Source organism: Panulirus ornatus, chromosome 50, assembly GCF_036320965.1.
Source record: "Panulirus ornatus isolate Po-2019 chromosome 50, ASM3632096v1, whole genome shotgun sequence".
In the NCBI taxonomy this organism is placed as follows: domain Eukaryota; kingdom Metazoa; phylum Arthropoda; class Malacostraca; order Decapoda; family Palinuridae; genus Panulirus; species Panulirus ornatus.
The window spans coordinates 7,206,795-7,229,994 of record NC_092273.1 but is presented as its reverse complement, the minus strand read 5'-3'; the positions used below and the strand labels follow the sequence as shown (position 1 = coordinate 7,229,994).

The following is a 23,200-nucleotide window of genomic DNA, read 5'->3' as shown; positions in this document are numbered from 1 at the left end:
GTAGCATTAAGAACAGAGGACTGGGCCTTTGAGGGAATACCCTCACCTGGCCCAATTCTCTGTTCCTTCTTTTGGAAAATTAAAAAAAAAAAAAAACGAGAGGGGAGGATTTCCAGCCCCCCGCTCCCTCCCCTTTTAGTCGCCTTCTACGACACGCAGGGAATACGTGGGAAGTATTCTTAATCCCCTATATATATCCCAAAAGTTTCCAAGAATTTTAAGTTGTAGTGTGCATGCAAATGTAATTATTTTAACACCTGAATGTAGGTAGTTCACAGAAAAGTCTGATAACCACTGGTTAGGTTCAAGTAAAAATCTGCAAGTGAATACAACGTCTGTGGATGAAGTGGTGATGTCCATATTTACTTAGGGGGAAATAAGAACAAAGAAATGATACTGAGATACATTTTATAAGACCACAAGAAAACAAACACACTATGGCTATATCAACACCTATTTCTTAATATATGAAACAAGGTGGTGGTGAAAAAAAAATGGCCTTGGTATAGCCTATCACAACTTGGGTGCAGGACGGGTCCCTTTGCTTCAAATATATCACAGCACAGATAGATGTTGCCTTATACGTATGTATATCTGATTTACATTTACAGTGGGTGATTATAAGGCGATATTCAGTCATTACACACATGAAAGTAAGTATAGACATATTGTGTACGTCTTTTTTTTAATGTGCATATCATAAATAATCGCAGATTTTCTTAAGGACTTTACCTCTCTACCACCATAGAAAAAAAACTTTTTTCTCACTAAATTCTGGTAATGCTCTCGCACAATGCTGCACCTACCGGTAGATGTGGGTACTAACAATATTCTACATCTATCGGTAGATTAAGAAACTAACTACATCTATCGGCAGATTTAGAAACTAACTACATCTACCGGCAGATGTTGGGACTACTAATTACATGCTACATCTACCGGCAGATGTTGGTACTAATTACATGCTACATCTACCGGCAGAATTGGGTACTACCTTCTAACAAAAATGGCAGCCCTAGGAAGCTAAAGTTTTGGTGACAATTGTACCGCAATAAATTGCGCAGAATCACGTGAACGGGATCCAGGATTATCTTTTCATTCACGATCTATGGAGAACACAGGTGAGTTAAAACTGTGGTTGTATGAGCTGTAAAACTGAATGAAAATATGCGAGCGCTTCACACACCCACCAGATACGTGCTTAGTTATTTCTTCATGTATTCTCCATAGATTTACACCATATAACGAGTGCTTAAGGTATGTTCCTTTGCTCAACCGAGATTAAAAAGGTAGATCGGCAGTACCAAGATGGATGGTTCAGATCCAGAAGTACAGTTGTTTGAATAATTGCGGAAAGTATCTGGCACGGTTCAATAAGTAACACTGGAAATGCATATTTTTGTTGAATTTTACAGGCAACTTAATTTTCTTGCAACAAGTGGCTAGGTTCTACATAGGTACTGATATAGGTTATAGCATCTGCATAACATTTTCAGTATTTTGAGTAATATGGCTAAGTTTGGTGCAGTGTAAGAAACACTTGCTCCTAGTAAGTAGCAAAATTGTACAAGGCTGCAATTAGGGCAATTTTCTCCTATACTTTCAGTGTTGACAAGAAATTCAGTCTGTTCATTTCATAGAAATATTCACTTACAAATATGCGTTCCATTAGAATTGTTCACATTACTAGGCATTTCATTTAGTTAACAGACTGAACTTTAGACATTTGTTTTGAAAATGATATTCATTTTGCTATGAAATATTTGTTTCCAAATAACTGTTTATGTCATGAAGTATTTGTATTTCTTTGTACATTCGGCACTAGATGATACATTTGTGATTGCCTTTGTGACACATTTCCTTCATTTTAAAGTTAACCTGACAGATACCATTCGTTCGTACCTCTCCCGCACCAAATATATATATATATATATATATATATATATATATATATATATATATATATATATTATCAGAAGGGGATAGGCTATCGTATTTTGAGCTTTTTCATTCGATTATCTGAGGATGAAAATGGTAAACAAAAATTTCAAGGCAAGCGTGCCTCCAGCATCTTCCAACCTCTGGCCACGGATCTAGCTAGGTATGTTATTATTCATATGCATAGACCATCAGTTTAATTTGTCCCGTATTCCACTCAGTGTGTCCATTTAAGTCAGCTACTTTGCGTTACACTAGAAATAGTACCCCACTTTGCCAGCTGTAGACATTCTACAATTGACATCACTATGCATCATTATACTGTGTACGTATGTGCATTTGTGTTAATGTGTTTGTGTACATATTTGTGGGAATGCTTTTAAATATATACTAAGAATAGAGTAGTACAGTGTCTGTAGCCATAATGTGGATGTGCAGGGCAATGCCTGTACCGTGTGACACAGTCGGCGAGGCAGAAGGGGTGTGTGTGTGTGTGTGTGTAACCGATAGGCTGCCAGAACCACAACAGCAACGGTTGATCGTTTGTTTGTGCAACATTAAACCCTGTCGAAGTAATTGGGAGCGGGGTATGACTATTTATCCGATAATGTAGTGATTATTAGTTTTGACTTAGATGCTGATGGTGTAAAGAATAATGCTATTTATTTTTTTTTCTTTGATAAATGCTGAGTAGAAAACATTGAGAACGATTTCGGTTACTTACTTACCCATGTGGTCCGGTTGATGTTGGTGTGGATGAGCGGGATAGCCGATGGTGGGACTGTTTGTTGGTTGAGGTTGGGGTTAAGGGGCGGGGCGAAACGATGTTGAGGTTGTTCAAGGTTTGAGGTTGGTGGTCGTGGACGGGTGAAACAGCATTAAGGTTGTTTAAGGTTTGAGGTTGGTGTTCGCTGGTGTGTGTGGCTGGGTTGAGGTTTAAGACAGGAGGTTGGTACTCGAAGGTTGGTGAGACGGGGCTAAGGCTGTTCAAGGTTGGAGTTTGGTACTCGAAGGTGGGTGAGATGGTGGAGAAGTTGTCTAAGTCTTGGGGTTGCTGCTTGAAGGTGGATGAAGTGGTTTTGAAGTTTAGATCTTGAGGTTGCTGCTCGAAGGTGGGTGACACGGAATTGAAGTTTAGATCTTGAGGTTGTTGCTCGAAGGTGGGTGACACGGAATTGAAGTTTAGATCTTGAGGTTGCTGCTCGAAGGTGGGTGAGGTGGCGATAAGATTCGAATCTTTAGGTTGGTAGTGGCAGGTGGGCGAGACAGTGACGGGGATGTGATCCCGGGGTGTCAAGATGATGTACTGGTGCCTGGACACTGGCACGGGGCCTGCCTCCTCCATACCCTGCTGCTGCTGCTGCTTCGGGCTGTAGTCTCCCTTCCCCCCTGTCGCTGCACCACCTTCCTCGCCGCCGCCAGGTTGGCCCTGCACCACAGCAGAACATCTTAATGAGTGGAACTCGTAACCACGTCAGTGCGGTAACACGTAGAACTCTAAAGATTTAATTACACACCCTTTAAAGGCGTCATGTTTGGGTAGACTCCATTGTTTACGAGAAATTCCAACTACTCTTGTAGACATTGTTACTGTTAGTGTTGTGGTCTCGTATGGTTAACGAGTGTGCTGCTGTGTTTGTAGATGGTGTAGTGTGCATTAACGAGTCAGAGGGTGCAGCGCTTAGCATTAGATGTTTACCACCCCAACATATGAAAGAAGTGTCGCATGAACACCTGCTCAGGGGAGTGCAGGTGTTAAGGAATTAGTGTTGTGACCTGTGTAAATGTGAGTTACGGGATCTTGGTCAGGACACCCTAAATAATGTTATTGTTGATGCCCATGTAGAGGTCAGTGATCATGTTGATATTTGTCAATATGTTGTCATAACTGGGTAGGGTGGCATGACGATTTCAGTGTCTGTGTAACTTTATATTCTCCTAATTACTAACTCGCTGGGTATCGTAGTATCAAAGTCATTTCGTTATCCGGGGGTTGAAAACTTCGAGATCTAAGAATTAGGTTTGGGTGAAGATGTAGAAGCTTAAGCTTTATATGGGGGTTAAAGTTATACAACCATCCAACTGGGGTAGTGGAGGTGAGGGAAGCTGGGGTTAGAGAGACCGGAGTGAGAGTGCCTGAGATGAGACATGCTGGAGTGAGAGTGGCTGGGTAGAAACAGGCGGAAGTGAGAGTAGCTGGGATGAAAGAGGTTGGAGTGAGAGTGGCTGGGGTGAAACAGGCGGGAGTAAGAGTGGCTGGGGTGAAACAGGCGGGAGTAAGAGTGGCTGGGATGAAACAGGCGGGAGTTAGAGTGGCTGGGGTGAAACAAGCGGGAGTGAGAGTGGCTGGGATGAAACAGGCGGGAGTTAGAGTGGCTGGGATGAAACAGGCGGGAGTAAGAGTGGCTGAGATGAAACAGGCGGGAGTTAGAGTGGCTGGGGTGGAAGGAGTAGAGCACAGCCCTGTGGTTAAGGTAGTGCGCTCACCGTCAGAGCATCCCTGAGCTCCTGCTGGAGGCGGGCGATGGTCTCAGCTTGCTGAGTGACAGTCTGCACCAGCTGGTCTCGCGACGCCCTCCGTTTGCCGGAGCGTGGGTCCCGCAGTCCCGCCATGCTCTCTGCCTGCCGCAGCTCACGCTCCAGCCTCCAGGCCCTCTCCTCCAACCCACGCACGGACTCTAACAGCCCGCTGTTTTCCTGCACCGTCAGGAAGGTGTTCGTGATAGACACGAGGATGTATTTTGCATATTTTGACATGTTATATACCACAGTAATGCAAGAGCTGATGTTCTGATTTGAATACAGTAGAGGGACGTCACTCATATATTATCTTGAAGAGGCATCACGCAAGTACACTTACAAGTGGCATTATCTTATGATTATTTGTCCCAATGTAAGAAGCCGCAAGACTCCTGAGGGCGGAGTTATGCTAGAAAGTGCAGTCTAGCGCAGCTACCGTGAAGAGATACAAATCCTGGTATCGGGAGAAGACATGTCGACGTAGTTGGTCAGGAGAAAAAATAATCCAGAGACTAACTTGGGAAGGTGGCGCGTCTATGTCCAGTTACGTTTCTAAAGCGAGGCCATTCAGCAGTGACTTAACTAACCTTAACGAGCGTGGTGACCTTGTCCTTGTGCGCGCGGGCCTGCTTCTGCCCCTGCGCTCGGAGGGTGGCCACGGAGCGCTCCAGCATCTCCCGCTGACGCAACAGCTCTTGCACGGCCTCGGAGTCCTCAGGCATCACCCCTGCACCGTCTCCCTGTGGTAGGGAGCAACCAATTTTGGGTGAACGAGGATTCCTTTTTTTTTCTATCTTACTCTTAAATCTCGTCAGGCATGCTTCATTCATCTGCCTTAAGACACCATGTCTTCCCCACATTGAGTCAGTACTTCCATATGTATGTAAACTCTCCTCGACAAAGGCCACGTCTTCCTGGGTAGAGAATAATAACTCAAACGTTTTCTTTTAACTTCCATACCCCTTCTACCGCCCATGTAACACCCATCTGACTGTCTTCGCTGAGGTCCTATCGAACCCACCTGAACCAGGGCGTCGGCTGGGTACGTTGCCATCTTGTCCAGGTCAGTTCGCGTCCAGAACTCCTTGTGTCGGCCGCTGTGGATGTACTTGTCGTTCAGTGTCTGTCGAGGGGAGGAGGAGTGGTGAGGCTGCTTCACCCCCCCAGGGGCTGGCGGGGCGGAGGCTCCGTGGAAGTAATAGAACCGACCAGTCCCTTAAATTCTAGACGGTTTATGAAAGAGGAGTTTACACAGTGTTGTTGTAGGTAGTGCGCTAACGTTTTTTTTAAGAGCTTAACAGGATGACTGAACTTGCAGGAAAAAAATCTAATTTTCAAATGTTGGTCGATAATATATGAGGCAGGTTGACTGTAGGTGACAGTTCTTGTGTGGGGATTATGTCAAGAATAAACAGTTCTTAGTCAAAGCTGCTTTTAAATTTCGTATACAACTTGCGAAGCATTATTACTCTAACTATCTACTGTTCAGTCAACTACCCACATACCAGACGAACGAAACGGATGGTTGGGAGACTGTCTTCACATGTCTTTCTCTTCCTCACACCACTTCTAAAAACCTTTCAAGAAACTTTCTTCCCAAATACTTCAGCTTTGCAAGAAAGATGATTACTTTTCGCTAACCTTAATGGCGTCCTTTAGCTTCTTGGGTTGGTGTATGAGCTGAGTGGCGTTGGCGAGGTCGGCGAGGACCCGGGTGAGGGCGGTGGCGAGGACATGGTGGCGCTGCTGCAGATTGCGCCCCTGCTGCCCAGCCGTCAGGAGTCGCTGACCCAGCTCCTTCACCTGCCGGTCCCGTGCCCCGACCAGCAGCCGCGTCTCACTCATCTCCTCCTCCAGCTAAGCCCCCACGCCAGCCCAACGTAAACAAGAGTCAGAAATGTCGGTTGGGTAGATGATAACGTTACGAAAAAGGATACGACATTTCCGTAAGGTTAAAACTACTCCGGGAGAAAAAAGAATAGAAGAAGCAAAATGGAAGAACGAGGGGTAAATACAAAGCGTGAAAACGGTGTGAATAAGATCCACGCAAGGCGAGCATGGCAACAAAGTAAATTTGGACGAAAATGGTAGAAACTTAACAGGACCTAGAAAATAACAGTGGGGATTTAGAAAAAAAATCCACCACAAAAGTTTAAGACACAATATACAGGAAGCAGAAAAAACTACGAGTAGATATGGTTAACAGGACTGGCACTAAAAGGATAGGGTAAACATGAGGCAAGACAGAGTGGAAGGAAGGATAGGGTAAACATGAGGCAAGACAGAGTGGAAGGAAGAGGAAGAAAACAGGAAATGAGTTACAGGTGAGCTGGAGGTGGAAAATGAATAAAAGATAAGTAAATTATGCAACCAGAAACTGGACAGAATAAAAGAAATAGGTTAGAGATGTGGATAAAACATGAGAGGGAAATACGTGGGAAGGAAGCAAAGCAAAATACTGGTTCTTAAAAACAGGGAGCAAAGGAAACAGAAGGTGCAAATACGTAAATACAAAATAGGATAAAAGACAAAAGAATCCATTTTACAGCCCAGAGCGAGGTATTATCAAGCCAGATGAATTATAGATTTACGTAAGGTGACACGAAATTGATAAGTGATTACAAAAAGAAAGATGATATACGGAGTTAACGAGAGATTATGAAGTTAAACGAGGAATCGTGAAGCTCAACGGGAAAGCAGTGACGTGCGCGAGCATGGTTCCGTGAAAGCAGTGAAGGCCAAATAGGCAAGTTGGACGAGCTACTCACCTGCTTGATCTGCTGCGTCCGCTGCTCGAGCGCCGTCTCCAGCGGTTGGAGCTGTTCCTTCAGCTGGCCCAGCTGGTGGTCGAGGAGGAACCGATGCTTCTCCAGCTGGCCGATGCGCTCCCTAGTGGTGGTGACCCTCCCTTCCTGTGGGATGTGCACACGCCTCGACTGATCCACCAAACACTTTCCCTGCTCATCCCTATTATTAACTCAGCCCTGGCCTCCAGAACAACAAGTTTGATTAACAGTCTATTATTAACTTTGTCTCATCAAGATACTATTCTCGGCCAACGGCTGGTTTTTGTTTGTTTGTTTGTTTGATTTGGTTGTTTAGCAGACAATATTTATAATACGAGTAATTCCGTTTTGACGGTTAAGTCGTTGCAAATTCAGATAAGAAGAGAGGCAATTTTGAGTGTTGAATATTGACCATAGGGTTTCATGAGCATAATGAAAATGTATTTGGATGTAGGTAAACCCTTGACATTGAAAAAAGAAAAGAAAAAACTTGGGAAGAACCAGCGAGCGAGCGGGAGGCGGTGTAGGCGTCTGGCAATATATGGCGTGCGTACCCTCTCGCGGATGATGTCATCGCGGTGGTTCACCTCCCGCCGGAGGGCGGCCAGTTCTCGCTCCAGTCCCCTGATGGTCGACTGAAGACGCGACTTGTCATCCACTAAGACCTTCAGGTCGCCGTCCTTTTGCTCGCATTCCCTTTGGACGCTGACGAAGGCCAGAGAGACCGATGAAGTGTTAGAGAAGGCAATTACCACAAAATCACGGGTTCCTAGTGCGCATTTTACACTGGTTTTAGCATGCATTGCACGCCCTCCCTAGGACTTCTGCTTCAGTAATAGCTAGCTAGCCTCACCTAACGTAGTTTTTCCTGAGAGCGGCCCTCTCGCTGCGCAGCTTGATGACGTTCTGGTGTTCGTCAGACAGCTGTGCGTGCAAGCTGGCGCGAACCTGCCCCAGCTCCGCCTCCGTTGACGCCTCCACCAGACGCACTATCTCCGCTCCCTCCGTCCGTTCTCGCTCCAGCTCCGTGCTTGTCTGGGAGAGCCGTGGTGTTGACATGAGTGATCTCATTAACTATGTTACTCATTATTCTAACAGGGGCTCAAGAGTAATCTAGCATACAGGGTAAAGTAACAAGTAAAAGTTTTGCATTCATATTCAGTCTTAAGATCTTTATTTGCACATTGATATGACTTTTTTTTATGAACGTTGGAGCTTAATCGTATATCCTCACCCTAGACACACGAAGGGAATAATTTGCCCAAATCTTGGCCCCCAGAATCTGCTGAAGAGTGATAGTCTGTTTGTGCTGGTATCATGGGTGTAGCAATTGGTGACAGACTGGCAAAGCTTGGCTTTAAACTCAACGGAACACACCCAAGTCTAAGGTTAATGGCTGGTCAGATAATAAAACTAGGTTGAACTCGGTCTTTGCAAATAATTACTCCAACGACATATGAAAATACGGTTTATACCATTATCTTTTTCTCTAATATTCATATATATACCAGCAATGCATTGGCTATTTCAAGCGATCGCATATTTATTTTTTTTTCTCCTTCCATTCCTTGTTCACTTACCTTTTCGAGGTCAGCCTTGAGCTGCACTATGATGGCCTCTTCCTGATCCAGTCGTTCTTGCAGCTCCTGCCTCGTCCGCTGCTCCGCCTCCTGCACCTGTCTGGGATTGTCTGCATGTTAGTGCCTGATGGTCGCTCCAGTCTGGTGTTACATTGTAGGACACTGCCTCGTACTGTCTGCAGCGCCACCTGAAAGCGTTGCCGCAATGGAAGATGCACCTACTCGTTAAACTGTGGTTAACGTTACCACAGTGGAAGATACATCTACTCGTTAAACTGTGGTTAACGTTACCACAATGGAAGATACATCTACTCGTTAAACTGTGGTTAACGTTACCACAGTGGAAGATACATCTACTCGTTAAACTGTGGTTAACGTTACCACAATGGAAGATACATCTACTCGTTAAACTGTGGGTAACGTTACCACAGTGGAAGATACATCTACTCGTTAAACTGTGGTTAACGTTACCCCAGTGGAAGATACATCTACTCGTTAAACTGTGGTTAACGTTACCACAATGGAAGATACATCTACTCGTTAAACTGTGGTTAACCTTGTAAAGAAAAAAAACACTTGTTAGCATGAAACGCTAGTCTTGATCATGCTTCAGCAGTTAGAAGAATGGTTTATATAGCCTTACCTTTTTTTCTCTCTTTTTTATATTTCGACCATCACAAGTACTTTTTGATTTAGAAATTACGTGTCATTCGTTAAACTGAACCTTCACATCCAGAAGAGGCTTAAAAACCTGTGTACATTGGTCCCCTTCGTCAGAGAACGCACCATTAACCACAACTAAAGTTTCGTTTTGCTCTTAGTATTCTCCCATTTCTTCAAGAAAAACGTGAGTCATTCCCTTTTTCAGTTATTGAAAGAAAATGTGATTTATTTAAAACGAAATTCCCTGGTATAAAAGTCTGAAAACGTTTCAGATTTAAGGACATCAAACGATGCCAACAGATTGTTTTGAATCAAGTGACTGTTGCTTCACAGTTATTACTCTTCACTTTTAAATCATATTTAGAGTGCCGGCAACTCTTCTTATTGACGATATTTGATATACTGTTACCCGGCCCTGTGTGTCAGTCAAGGAAAGAAAACGGAGTTATCTAGTCACTGTGTTTTTAAGACGGTTCATAATTTGGCTACCCACCTGTTTAGCGTCTGTTGCATCTCAGTGAGCCTGGCTTCCAGCTTGTCCTGCTTGGAGTACTCGTATAGGAGCTTGTTCCTGAGCTCCTGCTGGTGCTCTGCCAGCACGCCCTGGTGCTCGTAGGTCAGCTGTGCCAACGCCTCCTTGTGGTTGGCCTTCAGGTTCTCTCGTTCCTCCTCCAGTGTCTGGGAGGAGAGAGGAGCGGGTTTACATCATGGGGAAAGACAGATAGCAGTTAAGACCTGGTGTTGTACGACAAGGTTATCTGCTGGAGAACATTATGTTGAAAGATCTGTGGGAGTACGATGTCCTGTTTACACTTAGGTTAAGATCATAATATCTTTGGAGTTACAGATAGTCTTTAGTTACATGAATGGTTCCAGCGTGTGTGTGTGTGTGTACTTGTTATGTTTACGCTTTCGATTGCGCAGTTATGTTTGCTTATTTTTTTTGATACTGCAGGACTGTAGCCGCATTAGGTGAATACGGTTTTCACCATTTTACCAGTTGATGACTCTATTGTGATGATGGCCCAGTAGTTACCTGTATATTGAGGTCCTTCTGATCTATGATGGCCAGGTACTTGTTTACCAGGGCGTCCCTGCTGGAGGCGAATTCCTGCTGTTGCAGGGTAAGGTGAACCTCCTTGTCCCTCGCTAGGTAAGACACGCGCCGCTCCAGTTCGTGCACGTGTTCGCGCGTGCTCTGCCGTGTGTACGCAGTTACATGTTATTAGTCGCAGGTGAAATCATCGCAAGTTTTTTAATCTTATTCTTAGTCACTAGATACTGCAAACTGATGGTATACAATCGAACTTATAACTAAGTTAGTATTAAATCTAATTAGATGGTTGGTAACATTATAACTTGACTTTGAAGTTATTATAATCATTTATTAAACTAGGGAACCCTTATCCCTCCATGGTATTGAATATATCACATAATTGCAAATTGATACGAAATGTCCACACTCAACAGCAGAATGATGGAAAACGAATGAAATTACGGAGTAGTCACATTTTGAGGTTAAAGAGCCAATTTGCGAACGACGTCAGGCGTTGGTTGTGCCTGACATGCGGATGTTACAGGGGTCACGGTCCACCCACCTGGAGATCAGCCCTGGAGACCAGCATCTCAGGCACGGTGGGCAGGTCCTCCAGCCGCTCCCGCGCCGCCACGAACCCAGGGCTCTTCTCAGTCAGCTCCGCCACCCGCCACACCAGCACTACTCCGTCACACCCACACGTCACCAGTCTTCCCTCGTCACACGTTACCACCACCTGCCGTGGAAAACGGGTGTTCCCTGAAACTTTGACAGGAGGTCAAGAGATATTTACATACACGTCCAATTTACCAATTTTACAGACTGAAAATAGGCTGTTGTATCCTTAATATTATATTAGACTCGTTTTGGATCCTCGAATTTTATACAATTAATCCTCGAACTTTATTCAATTAATCCTCGAACTTTATGCAATTAATCCTCGAACTTTATACGATTAATCCTCGAACTTTATACAATTAATCCTCGAACTTTGCACGATTAATCCTCGAACTTTATACAATTAATCCTCGAACTTTATGCAGTTACTTTCCGTCTAATGTTCTTACACATTACACGAGAAGGATCTCATTTAGGGTAGGTCATTATGAAGATGCTGCTAACAGGGCGTAAAATCATTATCAGTTGTAGTTTACGATGCAAGTGAGAGGAAAGGTTATCATCAAAGGTCAACAAGCCTTGAGGACGACTGATTATTATTATTCAAGGATAGATGATGTCCTGATGAATGAAACTAGACAACAAAGATAATAGACTTTAGTAGAATAAAGAAAATAAAACCCAGTGTTTTGACCTTCACGATGGGTCCACTGTGTGCTGGGAGAATGGAGAAGACTTCACTCATGTGTAGTGGGAACATGTTGAGCAGGAGGCGGCCGGTGGAGGTGCCCAGGGCTAGCAGGGTCTTAACGGGGGCCAGGGCTGCACACACCACCTCCTCTCCCTCGTACACCATCTCCTGGACCATCTGCACGACACAAGGAAATTTAATAGAAAATGGAATAGCAGGGAAAAACTATGGCAATATGCAGATTACATCTACATTGATAAGTATCCTTATGTATTTTCACTGTTACTCAGTAATCATGTTAAGTAATGTCCTTTCAGCATATAATAAAAGTTCCTTTCTTGTGTCCTTTAGTATTAGATTTGTTCATTTGGTCAATGAAAGGATCTGTTTGCGTTCCACATTGCACGTAGTCATTTATCAGTCAGTTCTGTTAAAAACAGAAAAGGGAATTTAACCCACTTACGGTACAAGTTTAAAAATATGTAGACGGAAAGAAAGACGTAGGAATAAGGATATATATATATATATATATATATATATATATATATATATATATATATATATATATATATATATATATATATGAGGTAAAGAGAGAAGGATAAGAAATGATAAGCATGGCAACCTGGCCTCCAGTTATCTCAGCGAAGCCTGCTCCATGGCCAGCCAGCACGGTGGGCTTCCCGTCCAAGGACAGCGTCGCTGCCAGGTACCTCGACGACGATAGCGAGTTCACCTGCGTCAGGAGGAGGGAAGGTGTTGTGATGGTGGTATTGATGGTCGTGATGATGGTGGCGAGGGGCAGTGGTCGTGATAATGGTGGCGAGGGGTAATGGTCGTGATTATGGTGGCGAGGGGTAGTGGTCGTGTTAGTGGTGACGAGGGGTAGTGGTCGTTGTGATGGTGGTCGTTGGTTGTAGTGGTGGTGGCCAGTGTGAGTGAGGGAGGTTTGGTGGTGGCCAGAGTGAGTGAGGGAGGTGTGGTGGTGGCCAGAGTGAGTGAGGGAGGTGCGGTGGTGGCTAATGTGAGTGAGGGAGGTGTGATGGTGGCCAGAGTGAGTGAGGGAGGTGTGGTGGTGGCTAGAGTGAGTGAGGGAGGTGTGGTAGTGGCCAGAGTGAGTGAGGGAGGTGTGGTGGTGGCCAGTGTGAGTGAGGGAGGTGTGGTGGTGGCCAGAGTGAGTGAGGGAGGTGTGATGGTGACCAGAGTGAGTGAGGGAGGTGTGGTGGTGGCCAGAGTGAGTGAGGGAGGTGTGGTGGTGGCCAGAGTGAGTGAGGGAGGTGTGATGGTGGCCAGAGTGAGTGAGGGAGGTGTGTTGGTGACGAGGTGCTTAGTATGACAAGTTTGATATTGTTGTTCCAAATAGATGATGGTAGAGATTATACTGTTTATGGTAAAGGTAACATTATTGAGAGTAAAGGTTACATTATGTGTAGGGATTACATTACTGATATCAAAGATTACATCAGTAATAAACGTAGTAAATCTTACATTTTTGACAGTAAAGATCACATTAATAACAGTAAAGATAACTTGGTTAATGGTAAGTCGAATGCTATAGTTAAAATTACGAGACAATCGATCATGTTAAAAAGAAATACAAAATTGCTAAGCTTTATGTTATATCAGCCATCCGTATTTAACAACTGGTCATTGATCCAGTTCGGTGTGTTAATACGGTAGATGGGCTTTCGTTATGAGTCGGTGAACGAATGAAAAAGAAAATGGATGAGTGATGTGTGAATCCAGAGAGAAATAGGGAAGTACGAATATGGAAATAACTGAATGGGTGATACTTCTTCAGATTTAAGAATTACAGGATGTTATGTACACACACACACACACACACACACACACACACACACACACACAACACACACACACACACACACACACACACAACACACACACACACACACACAACACACACACACAAGCTGTGGTGGCTTACCTCCCAGAGCGGCTGTCCGGTGCGCACGTCCCAGCCCAGCAGTGCACCGTCGCTGCTGCAGGACATGACCGCCGAGCTGTCCGGGTACCACTCCACCCCCGTCACCTGTGGAGGACGTATACTCGTCACTGGGGGATGATGTATTCTTCACTTGGGGAAAGTTTACCTGGGGATAGTAATCACGCCACCTGGGGAGGGTACGCACACGTCACATGGGGAGGGTACACACGTCACCTGGGGAGGATACACACGTCACCTGGGAAGGGTACACACGTCACCTAGGGAGGGTACACACGTCACCAGGGGAGGGTACACACGTCACCTGGGAAGGGTACACACGTCACCAGGGGAGGGTACACACGTCGTCTGGGGAAGGTACACACGTCATCTGGGGAGGATACACACGTCACCTCGGGAGGGTACACACGTCACCTGGGGAGGGTACACACGTCACCTGGGGAGGATACACACGTCACCTGGGGAGGGTACACACGTCACCTGGGGAGGGTACCCTACACACGTCGTCTAGGGAAGGTGCACTTGTGCAGTACACACACGTCAGCGGGAGGTACTCATGTGGGGGTACATGCGTTCCTTGAGGAGGTACACACGTCACTTGTACCAGATACACAAACTCCTTCCTGTTCTTCCATCACACCTGTCTTACCTTATTTGTTGCTGGTCTACCACACTTGTGCCAACCATCTGTCTTGGCCACTCGTACACTTGTCTTTGCTCTTGTTCTTGAAGAAGACTTTTTCATTCGTTATAGCAGTTAAAACATGACGTAAGAATTACCCCTTTCACAGTGTAGACAACAGGACCTGCACTATCAAGGCGTCTTACACATGTATTATATATCAGATGCCTTCCCTATACATCACCTGTGTATGTTCCCCCCTTCCTCCCCTCGCGAGTCTCCATCCCCCGTGCATGGCTTCCTCCCTCATCATAACCCACCTTCCCGGCGTGGCCCTTGAGGGTGAAGAGCTTCTTCAGCGAGTTGTTGGAGGTCAGGACGAGGAGGTTACCGTCGGCGGCGGCCATGAGGTGTCCGCTGGGGGAGAAGCAGCACACCTCACACCTCCTGATGCGGACCTCGCTGTACTGCCGCAGTGAGTCGAACAGCAGGTGGTGTAGCTTTACGGCGTCCGCCAGGCCCACAGCAACGTGCAGACCTGCGGGCACGGAGGGAGGCACTCACCCAGCGTGACGGAGGAGGGGACGAGAGAATTAAAGAGCAAAGGGTCTTAAAGGAGTAGGATAAGACCTCGGTGAGGAAGAAGATAAGGAGCAAAGGGGAGAGAGAGAGAGCGGGACTTCGTATGTGGAGAGAGAATTAGTGAAGACGAGCCGGTACTCCTCGTGAGCGGCGATGACTCAAGGAAGAAGGAGAAGGCTTGGTAAAGGACTTAGGGTGAGGGCAAGAGACTCGCTTGAAGCAGGAGGAAAGAAGGGTAACGACTCAAGGAGGCTAGACTCAGGGAGGACATTAAGGAACTGTGATGATTCTCTCTCTTTCTCTCATATACCCGGTCACTACCTACACACGGACACACAGCACCTGTCGGGTGGAGTGAGAGCGAGAAGATGTCCTCCTTGAAGGTGTAGGTGAGGAGGAGGTCGTGATCCTGGTAGTCCCACACCCGGAGGGTCCTGTCCTCGCCGCCCGTCACCAGCAGTGGCTTCCACAGGCAGGTGTCGGCGTCCACCACCCCACCCTCGTGGTGGCGCGCGTGCAGCGGGCTGAACATGAGGCTTGGCAGCTGTTGGGTGGCAAGAGGTACGGTAAGGACGAGTGTAATAAGAGAGGTAGTTGATCTCCTCACCCTTAAGTTCCACTCCCGGGAAGGTGGGTTATGATGTGAAAGCTGTCGTTTCCTACGAAGGAATGTAGTGAAACCAAAGTCAGTTATGGCGAAAGATATTGGTCATATATTGTGAGTCTCTTGAGTATAAGTTACTGTGAGTCCGTTGTGAGTGCTGAGGATTATAACAATAAAACATGAGGGAAGGGGTGAGTGAGGCTGACCTTAGAGGGCTCGAGACTTGGGAGGGGACTGAGGAAGAGCTGGCTGGTGTGTGTAGCGGCCACGATGGTGCTCTCCCCAGGGGATAGGGAGAGGGTGGTTATCGTGTGCTCCCCTCGCCCGCTCACCAGCGCCGCTGGGCTGGCCTCGCACAGACGTAACACGTACCGCTGACACAGAGACATGGCCAGTGTTACCAAAAGCGATGGCAGTGCCTTACGTCGCTACGTTATAATCTAGGTTACTCAGTCTGGGAAAGTTATCAAGCTTATCAAACAGTTGTATTAGATAGAAAGCTTATCAAGCAATTGTGGTAGATATCAAGCTTATCAAACAGTTGTCTTAAATATCAAGTTTATCAAACAGTTTTGTTAAATTTGGCACGTACCTTATGGTGAAGAACGCCTGGATCCTTAACGAGCATATTAGTACATGTAACCAGTACTTACTCCATTTTCTATTCAATATTGTGTCCCTAAATGTATTTCAAGACAGTCATACAGCCAGAAAGACAAATTGACACGAGTGAAGTAGAGCTTCTGTGTTATCATGACATGAAAACAAAAATATTAAAAGGACCATTTCTTTTGAACAGGTTATGGGCATCCCTCAGTGGCACGATGGCTCCTCCTCCAAGCGCCGGGCACTGACCTGGAAGTGATGTTCGTGGACGTCGTCGCTCTTCTGGAAGACGAAGACCTTGTCGGGGCCGCAGGCGCACAGGAACCCGCCCGTGAAGACCGCCAGGGCGGTGACGCGGCGGTGGCGGGGCCCGGGGCTGCGGCCGCCCATCGCAGCCACCCCTCCGGTAGGAGACAGCTTGTCGCACTCCCTAAAGGCAAAGCCGAGCCTCCAGTTACTCCAGTGATTGCGGTATGTAAAGTCTGTCTCACCTTCTGACACTCCAAAGTTAGTGTCGTTCTCTCGTCTGTCAGTCATCCTTCATTATATGAGAAAAACAGATGCCTATACAGGGTATCCCCACAAAAAAAAAAATGCACTCAGTTTTTGACACTTTTTTCGCTGAATTTGATTAATTTCAACCATTAATCTTGTTTTTGAATCTGTAAAGACTGCATTTATTGTCATTTAAAGAGTGAGTACATTTTTTTTTGGACTGCCACTTTTAGGGTCAATTGGTCTGAAAAAAATTCAGTTATAGGGTGTCAAAAAGTGAGTACATTTTTTTTTTTTTTTTGGGGGGGGGGACCCTGTATATTGCAAGCTGGAAAATATGTGTCTGGGAATTCAACATTGTTTTAGGTATGAACAAGCACGATGAATGCAGTCACTAACAAGCAGAATGAATGTAGTCACGGGTCGTGAAGTGCTACACTGTCAGACATTGATGTGCATTAACGATCGTTTGCATCACAAACGAGAAATGACAAATCAGTAACAGAGCGCCAATTTTTATGTAAAAAAAAGGAAATAAGTTGCTTAATACAAGTGACATTTAAAAGCAATGAGGCATCTAGCGCCAAGACATGGTTAAAAGCTAAGTGTGCGGGAAGCAGACACTATGGTAATACAAGCCACAACAGGTTAGACGGAGGGGCGATGTACAGTGTGAGTGGATGTGGCGTTAGAGAAGTGGGAGGGAGGTGGGGAAACCCGTGCGGGGCTGGGAGTCGTAGGAGGGGAGTGCCATGCGGGGGAGGGAGAGAGATGGGGGAGGGCTCTGCTGGAAGTGTGTGAGGGTGGAGGAGGGGAAGTAAAGGGCTGTGCTGACCTATGCTAGATTGATTTATTTTGCTCTACAAGTTAGATAGCATTTTACATTTGGTCGACGCTACTGCGAGCAACATTAACACCAGCTTGTAGTCACAGACATCCAGTGTACCAGCGTGCAGGAAACAATCTTTTAGGTTTTGATACAAAGGAATTTATAATAAGAGAAATTCAAACAGCAACAGACAGTGAGTCTTTATATTTTTTTTTTATTTTTTTTAGGGTGACTGAAACTGAAAACAATATTCAAAACTGGGACGAATCAATGAATTGTAAAGTGTGAGGACATAACGACAAATTGTTTAAACATTAGGAAGCGTATAGTCTAGGTTTTAGAAGTAGCACCAGAGTTTTTAGTAACTTTAGAGAACTGCAATGAATCCTATTAACAAGTACTGATTGAGGCAGGAGAACATTAGCAAGCGTTATGAAGGACTCGAAGCAGTAACATATGACAGCACTAAGAAGCAGTAACAGCAGGTAGCAGGAACAAAGAGAAGCCTAGTGTGGAATAGCATCCCTAATCCAAGTTACAATCAGGTGAAAATTGTAACTAACGGTCCGAGGTCTGGATGGGTGACTTGTATCTCCGTCCTAACTTCGCCCTCCTCCAGCACCAGCACGGTGGCCACGTCCGTCCCCACCAGGAGGGTGTGCTGGTCCGCCCACACCTGAGCCAGACATATAAGTGTGGGGTCGTTAATCTTGGCGAGACTAATATATGTGTATGTATCATCGCCGTTTGACGAAACAAAGTTCAGGCTCGTATATATATATATATATATATATATATATATATATATATATATATATATATATATATATATATATATATATATATATATATATATATAAACTAATAGTAGTTGGGTTTTCGTAAAAACTTACGAAGTCAAAAGCCCTGGTGTGTGTTATACAGCAGTTGGCCGAGGTACGTACCTGACAGTGGCAGTTGTGGTTGTGTCCACCATGGTAGCCCCAGGTCTTGAGGAGTTTGTCGTTGAGTCGGAAGAGCTTGAGGACGCGTTCCCCTACCACAGAGAGGACGCCGTTGTCCTCCGGATGGTAGGTCAGGGAGGCGACCGGGCCCAGGCCAGGGGTGTCGCTTAAACGGAGCACGGAGAACACCTGACAGCACCACCAGCATGAACAACCAACCTCAGAAAATATGTTATTTCTTCACACATCTTTTTAAAGTCATGATAACAGTTTCTAACATGATAATAACCGTATAATACCTCAAATCTCCCTGAAAAATTAGTCTAATATGATAATAATCGTATGATACCTCAAATCTCCCTGAAAAATGAATGTCGTGGGCATTGAAAACTCTCGAAGTAGTAGCCTGTGTGTGCTTGTATAGTCAGTGAAAGCCTTTCAAGCCTAATTATACCATGAAAACAACACATCAGATTGGTTTTGAGATATGGCGGAAGGATGCGAGAGGTCTGACCTTGCCTTTCTCCCAGAGGAAGAGCACGAGCGTCCAGTCCGGGGCTCCTCCCTGAGCCACAACCATCCTCTCGTCCGGGCTGAAGGCGACCGCCACGTACTGCTCGCTGGCCATCTCGCCGCAGCTCAGGAACCGCAACCGTTTGCGACTGGCCACCTCCCACACGCTCACTGCCGCGTTCTCTCCCGCGCGGCATAAGGCCAGGTACTGCCTGAAACGTTACTAGCATCACACTATGTATGGTGCTCTCAGTGTTAACTCGCGGGTCACTGTCGGAAGAGTTATTGCTACGACAGCGACGTAATGTAATTCAGGAAGAGCCATTACTTTGACAGCGACGTAATGTAATTCAACTCCTCGTCATATTTCCATCTGGACATGATTCGAAATCCGAATACCACTTAGTAAGTCATCACACCACATCCTCACATGATGGGGAAAAAAAAAAATTTCAAAGTTTGATCATTTTTTTTTCAATTTCACTTACGTGATGTAAGATTGAATATTAGGAATTGAGAGAAAATGTTACATTAAGTAAGAGGAGCTCATGTAATACCGGCGTGTTTACCCGCAGAAGAGCTTCCTGGTGCATTGATAAAGCAGAACTCAACAGCATGATTAACCATAACGTATAAAACTTATCATTTTATTATTTGAATATATATATATATATATATATATATATATATATATATATATATATATATATATATATATATATATATATATATATAATTTTAGTATTAAAAAAGATATATATATATATATATATATATATATATATATATATATATATATATATATATATATATATATATATATCCAAGTATTGCGATGGGCACGAGCCTGTAAGAGGAACAGTTATTATTTAGAAAATTCAAAAGTCAGATTCAAAGAAAGGAAAGAGGCCGTCGTCCCCCATATACACGTCACGTGGAATAAGTGGCTGCCACATTGATGACTTCGTTGAAACAATGACGGAAAAACTTAAAAAAACCCGATCATGTGTCGAGCAGCAGACTGTGACGTGCCGAAATCAAATATTGTTAGAGTAAATATAACCATTTTTCGGGTCGCTTTTCCCCTCCCTCCCCCCTGAACCAAACGATGCATGAAGCTGGAAAATCTTTTTTGGTTGTGTAAACAACAACAAAAAATGGTGATAACGTTTTCATGTATTTCATATTTACTGTACCATCCATAATCCGGGTAAGAAAAAAAAGAAAAAACTGGAATATGACCACTTGCAAAACTGACAAAACTGATTCATGTTTTTTTTTTCTTTCTTTACATTGTAGTTTGTGTAAGTTTTCAAGATCTTGAAATATGATTAAAAAAAAAAAAGACTAGATGGGCCACATGCATAGTAAGAGTGTGTGTGTGTGTGTATGGTCTTAAAATTATCTTAGAATTATCTTTAACACTCGAAGAAGGTGTTAAATATTTTTCGGCCTGTGGATGTAACTTACGTTCACGGCCTTAATTGACCTTGGCAGTTGATAGTCCTAAAGCCCAAACAACCAACCAACCAAACAACTCACCAACCAGCCAATCAACCAACCAACCAACCAACCAAAACGACAAATATATCAGAACTAACCTCTTAGGGGAGATGGCCAGCGCGGTTGGCCTGGCTTCCTCAGCGATGCTGATGAACTGCTGGTGGTGCGTGGCCGTGTTGTGGAGCACCAGGAACGCACCAGCAGGATAGGCCACGGTGTCGGGGTCCACGTGCACCGCGCACCCGTGCACGTCGCCACGTACGCCGAACACGTACTCCGGTTCCACATCCACCACCATGTTGGTGCTGTTGGGCGGGGGTGTTAGTGGGCTGAGGTTAGGTTGGGAATGGTGCGTTAGGAGGTGCCAGCGAGGCAACGCCTGTTATCATCTTGTTTGATATTTGGGACATGGCTTATATGAAGCGTTGGGCATCACTCATGATAAATGAGCGTCCAGAGATATACACAGCCATACAGTAACTGCAAGGTCGCGGGTGAAGGGCGAGGGTGGCGTGGAGAAATGGCTTTGAAAGAAATGACCTAATGGCACGAGCAGTAGGAAAGACGTGGGGTTAAAAAGACTCCTATGAGAGAATAACCTTGTTGAAGGCGTCACCAGTTTGAGTAGAGCATCATATATCTTTAGTCTCGACCAGAGTCATTTTGAAGTTAAGAAAAAATAAATAAGTAGACACCTTTTCATGACGCTAAAATTTTCATTCCTTCCTGTTTGCCATTTCCCCGCCTAAGCTGGGTAGCGTTAGGTACAGGTGACTAACTGAGCCTTAAAGGGAACATGTCATCTTCCTCTGTTCCTTCTTTTAGGTAGAGATAATACAGGAGGGGAGGATTTCCAGCCCTCTGCTCCCACCCCCTCTTCATCACACTCTACGACACGCATGATACACTTGGGTAGTATTCTTTCTAACTGTGTCCACAGAGATGATAATATGAACTATAACTAGACATATATTTTCCCAACAGTTTGAAGAAAATATGAAAGACTATAAAGATAAACTAGTCAGTTGGTGTACAGAGTAGCCCGCAACTTTGTTGATGGCTTTGTTGGAAGCTGGTACACTTGGCGAGTCGGTGAGCGGGGTTTAATAGTGTATATTTCAAACGCTTCCCACAGACACAATGATTGATGTATGCAAGTGAAGCGTTAGTATCTCTTATATATGATTTCCTCGACACGACTCCCTTCAATTTATGGGCAGCTTATCAATCTTCGTCTTCTGTGTCGCATCGTGAATCAGTTATCAATCTTCATCTTCTATGTCACATCGTGAATCAGTTATCAATCTTCATCTTCTATGTCACATCGTGAATCAGTTATCAATCTTTGTCTTCTATGTCACATCGTTAATTAGTTATCAGTCTTTGTCTTCTATGTCACATCGTGAATCAGTTATCAATCTTTGTCTTCTGTGTCACATAGTGAATTAGCTATCAATCTTTGTCCTCTGCGTCATCGTAAATCAGTTATCAATCTTTGTCTTCTATGTCACATCGTTAATCAGTTCCCTGCTACTTTCCTTATGCAATATGTTTAAACATGTAAGATTTGACGGGGCCAAAGACAAGAATAAAGTCCTTAAAAGTGTACAACAGAATTATACTCGGTACACAGATCCAAGGAATGAAGATATTTTTTTTTTCCATTTGACGCATTAATGGAACAGAATTTGCAGTTTCCCACTTGTTATTCCAAAACCTTCCTTTAATATGTATCGTTTGATGATGTAACAGATCAAACTAAGTCTTCCTCGTTTATATTGATAGAGAGTTTTCCTTTAATAGATGAGGTACCATTATCTACTAGAGATTAACATTCATTTATTTGTTCTTGAGTGATATATATATATATATATATATATATATATATATATATATATATATATATATATATATATGAGGTTTTCTTTTGACTGGAAATATTTATTTGGATTGCACTGATGTGATGAAAACAGTCAACTCTTTGCTTAAATGCAATGGATAATCTTGTATCAGCTTTTTAAAAGCTGTTAGTCCTAATTCTGATGCAGTGTTATGCTTTGAAGCGATTCTTTTCTCTAATGCGATTACCTTACTTCATTCTGAACCATGTAATCATTCCCTTGTGCTACATCCTGAACGAATTGCATGAAGGCATATACATTTTTTTTCTCTCTTTTGTACTCTGCCTATATACTTACTCCCGTTTTGATTTAATTGACTGCAAACATAACTTATATACTATGTACCGGTGAAAAGCTGTTGTCACTGTAGGTACAGAGTGTCATGTAGATATCACACCCTGCTGTATGGGCATGATGCAACTATGTCCTAACTTCCTTCTCCGGTTCTCACCAAGTTTATTATGATCTTTAATCATCGAGGTTTTTTTTTTTTTTGTTTGTCGTCGGTGAGAAATACTCGCCACTCTCTGTCACCTAACTGAGGAAGAAAGCCATGCCGTCATGGCACGCGGAATGAAGCCAATAAGAGATAAAATCATTATAGTATTACCCCACCCCACACACCTGGCACGATGGAGTTCACTCGAAATCTCAGGAAATACAACTTAACTCGGCCTTAGGAAGCAACATGGCGTGAGGATAGAAAGCGTAGTGCAAGAATAACACCAAACTTACATGTCCTAAACTGCGCTGGCCTCACCAAAATGTTTTGCCAACAATACTGCTCACCACAACAGCGTTTG

At 44.4% G+C, this 23,200-nt stretch overlaps 1 protein-coding gene across 1 annotated transcript; it reads right to left on the bottom strand.

The window, feature by feature from the left end:
* Positions 1–397: 397 nt before the first annotated feature.
* On the bottom strand, positions 398–23,200 carry tous (testes of unusual size). Its single transcript, XM_071691334.1, has 24 exons — positions 23,133–23,200; positions 20,595–20,801; positions 18,995–19,205; positions 18,481–18,669; positions 18,100–18,212; positions 16,462–16,642; positions 15,813–15,980; positions 15,345–15,546; positions 14,741–14,958; positions 13,781–13,885; positions 12,458–12,568; positions 11,836–12,009; positions 11,086–11,259; positions 10,524–10,685; positions 9,981–10,165; positions 8,825–8,924; positions 8,098–8,279; positions 7,799–7,949; positions 7,227–7,370; positions 6,100–6,315; positions 5,480–5,581; positions 5,046–5,198; positions 4,426–4,635; positions 398–3,367 (listed from the first exon to the last, which is right to left on the bottom strand). Exons 2-24 carry the CDS (start codon positions 20,792–20,794, stop codon positions 2,663–2,665), a joined length of 4,356 nt encoding a protein of 1,451 aa, XP_071547435.1. The 5' UTR covers positions 20,795–20,801; positions 23,133–23,200; the 3' UTR covers positions 398–2,662.

Bases quoted from the DNA above. Each gene is read 5' to 3' on its own strand.
- tous (XM_071691334.1), bottom strand. From the start codon at position 20,794: ATGGTGGTGGATGTGGAACCGGAGTACGTGTTCGGCGTACGTGGCGAC. The intron at 12,569-13,780 runs GTAAGCCACCAC...CTCCTGACGCAG, and splicing joins CCGGACAGCCGCTCTGGGAG to GTGAACTCGCTATCGTCGTC. The intron at 7,371-7,798 runs GTACGCACGCCA...CACATCCCACAG, and splicing joins ATGACATCATCCGCGAGAGG to GAAGGGAGGGTCACCACCAC.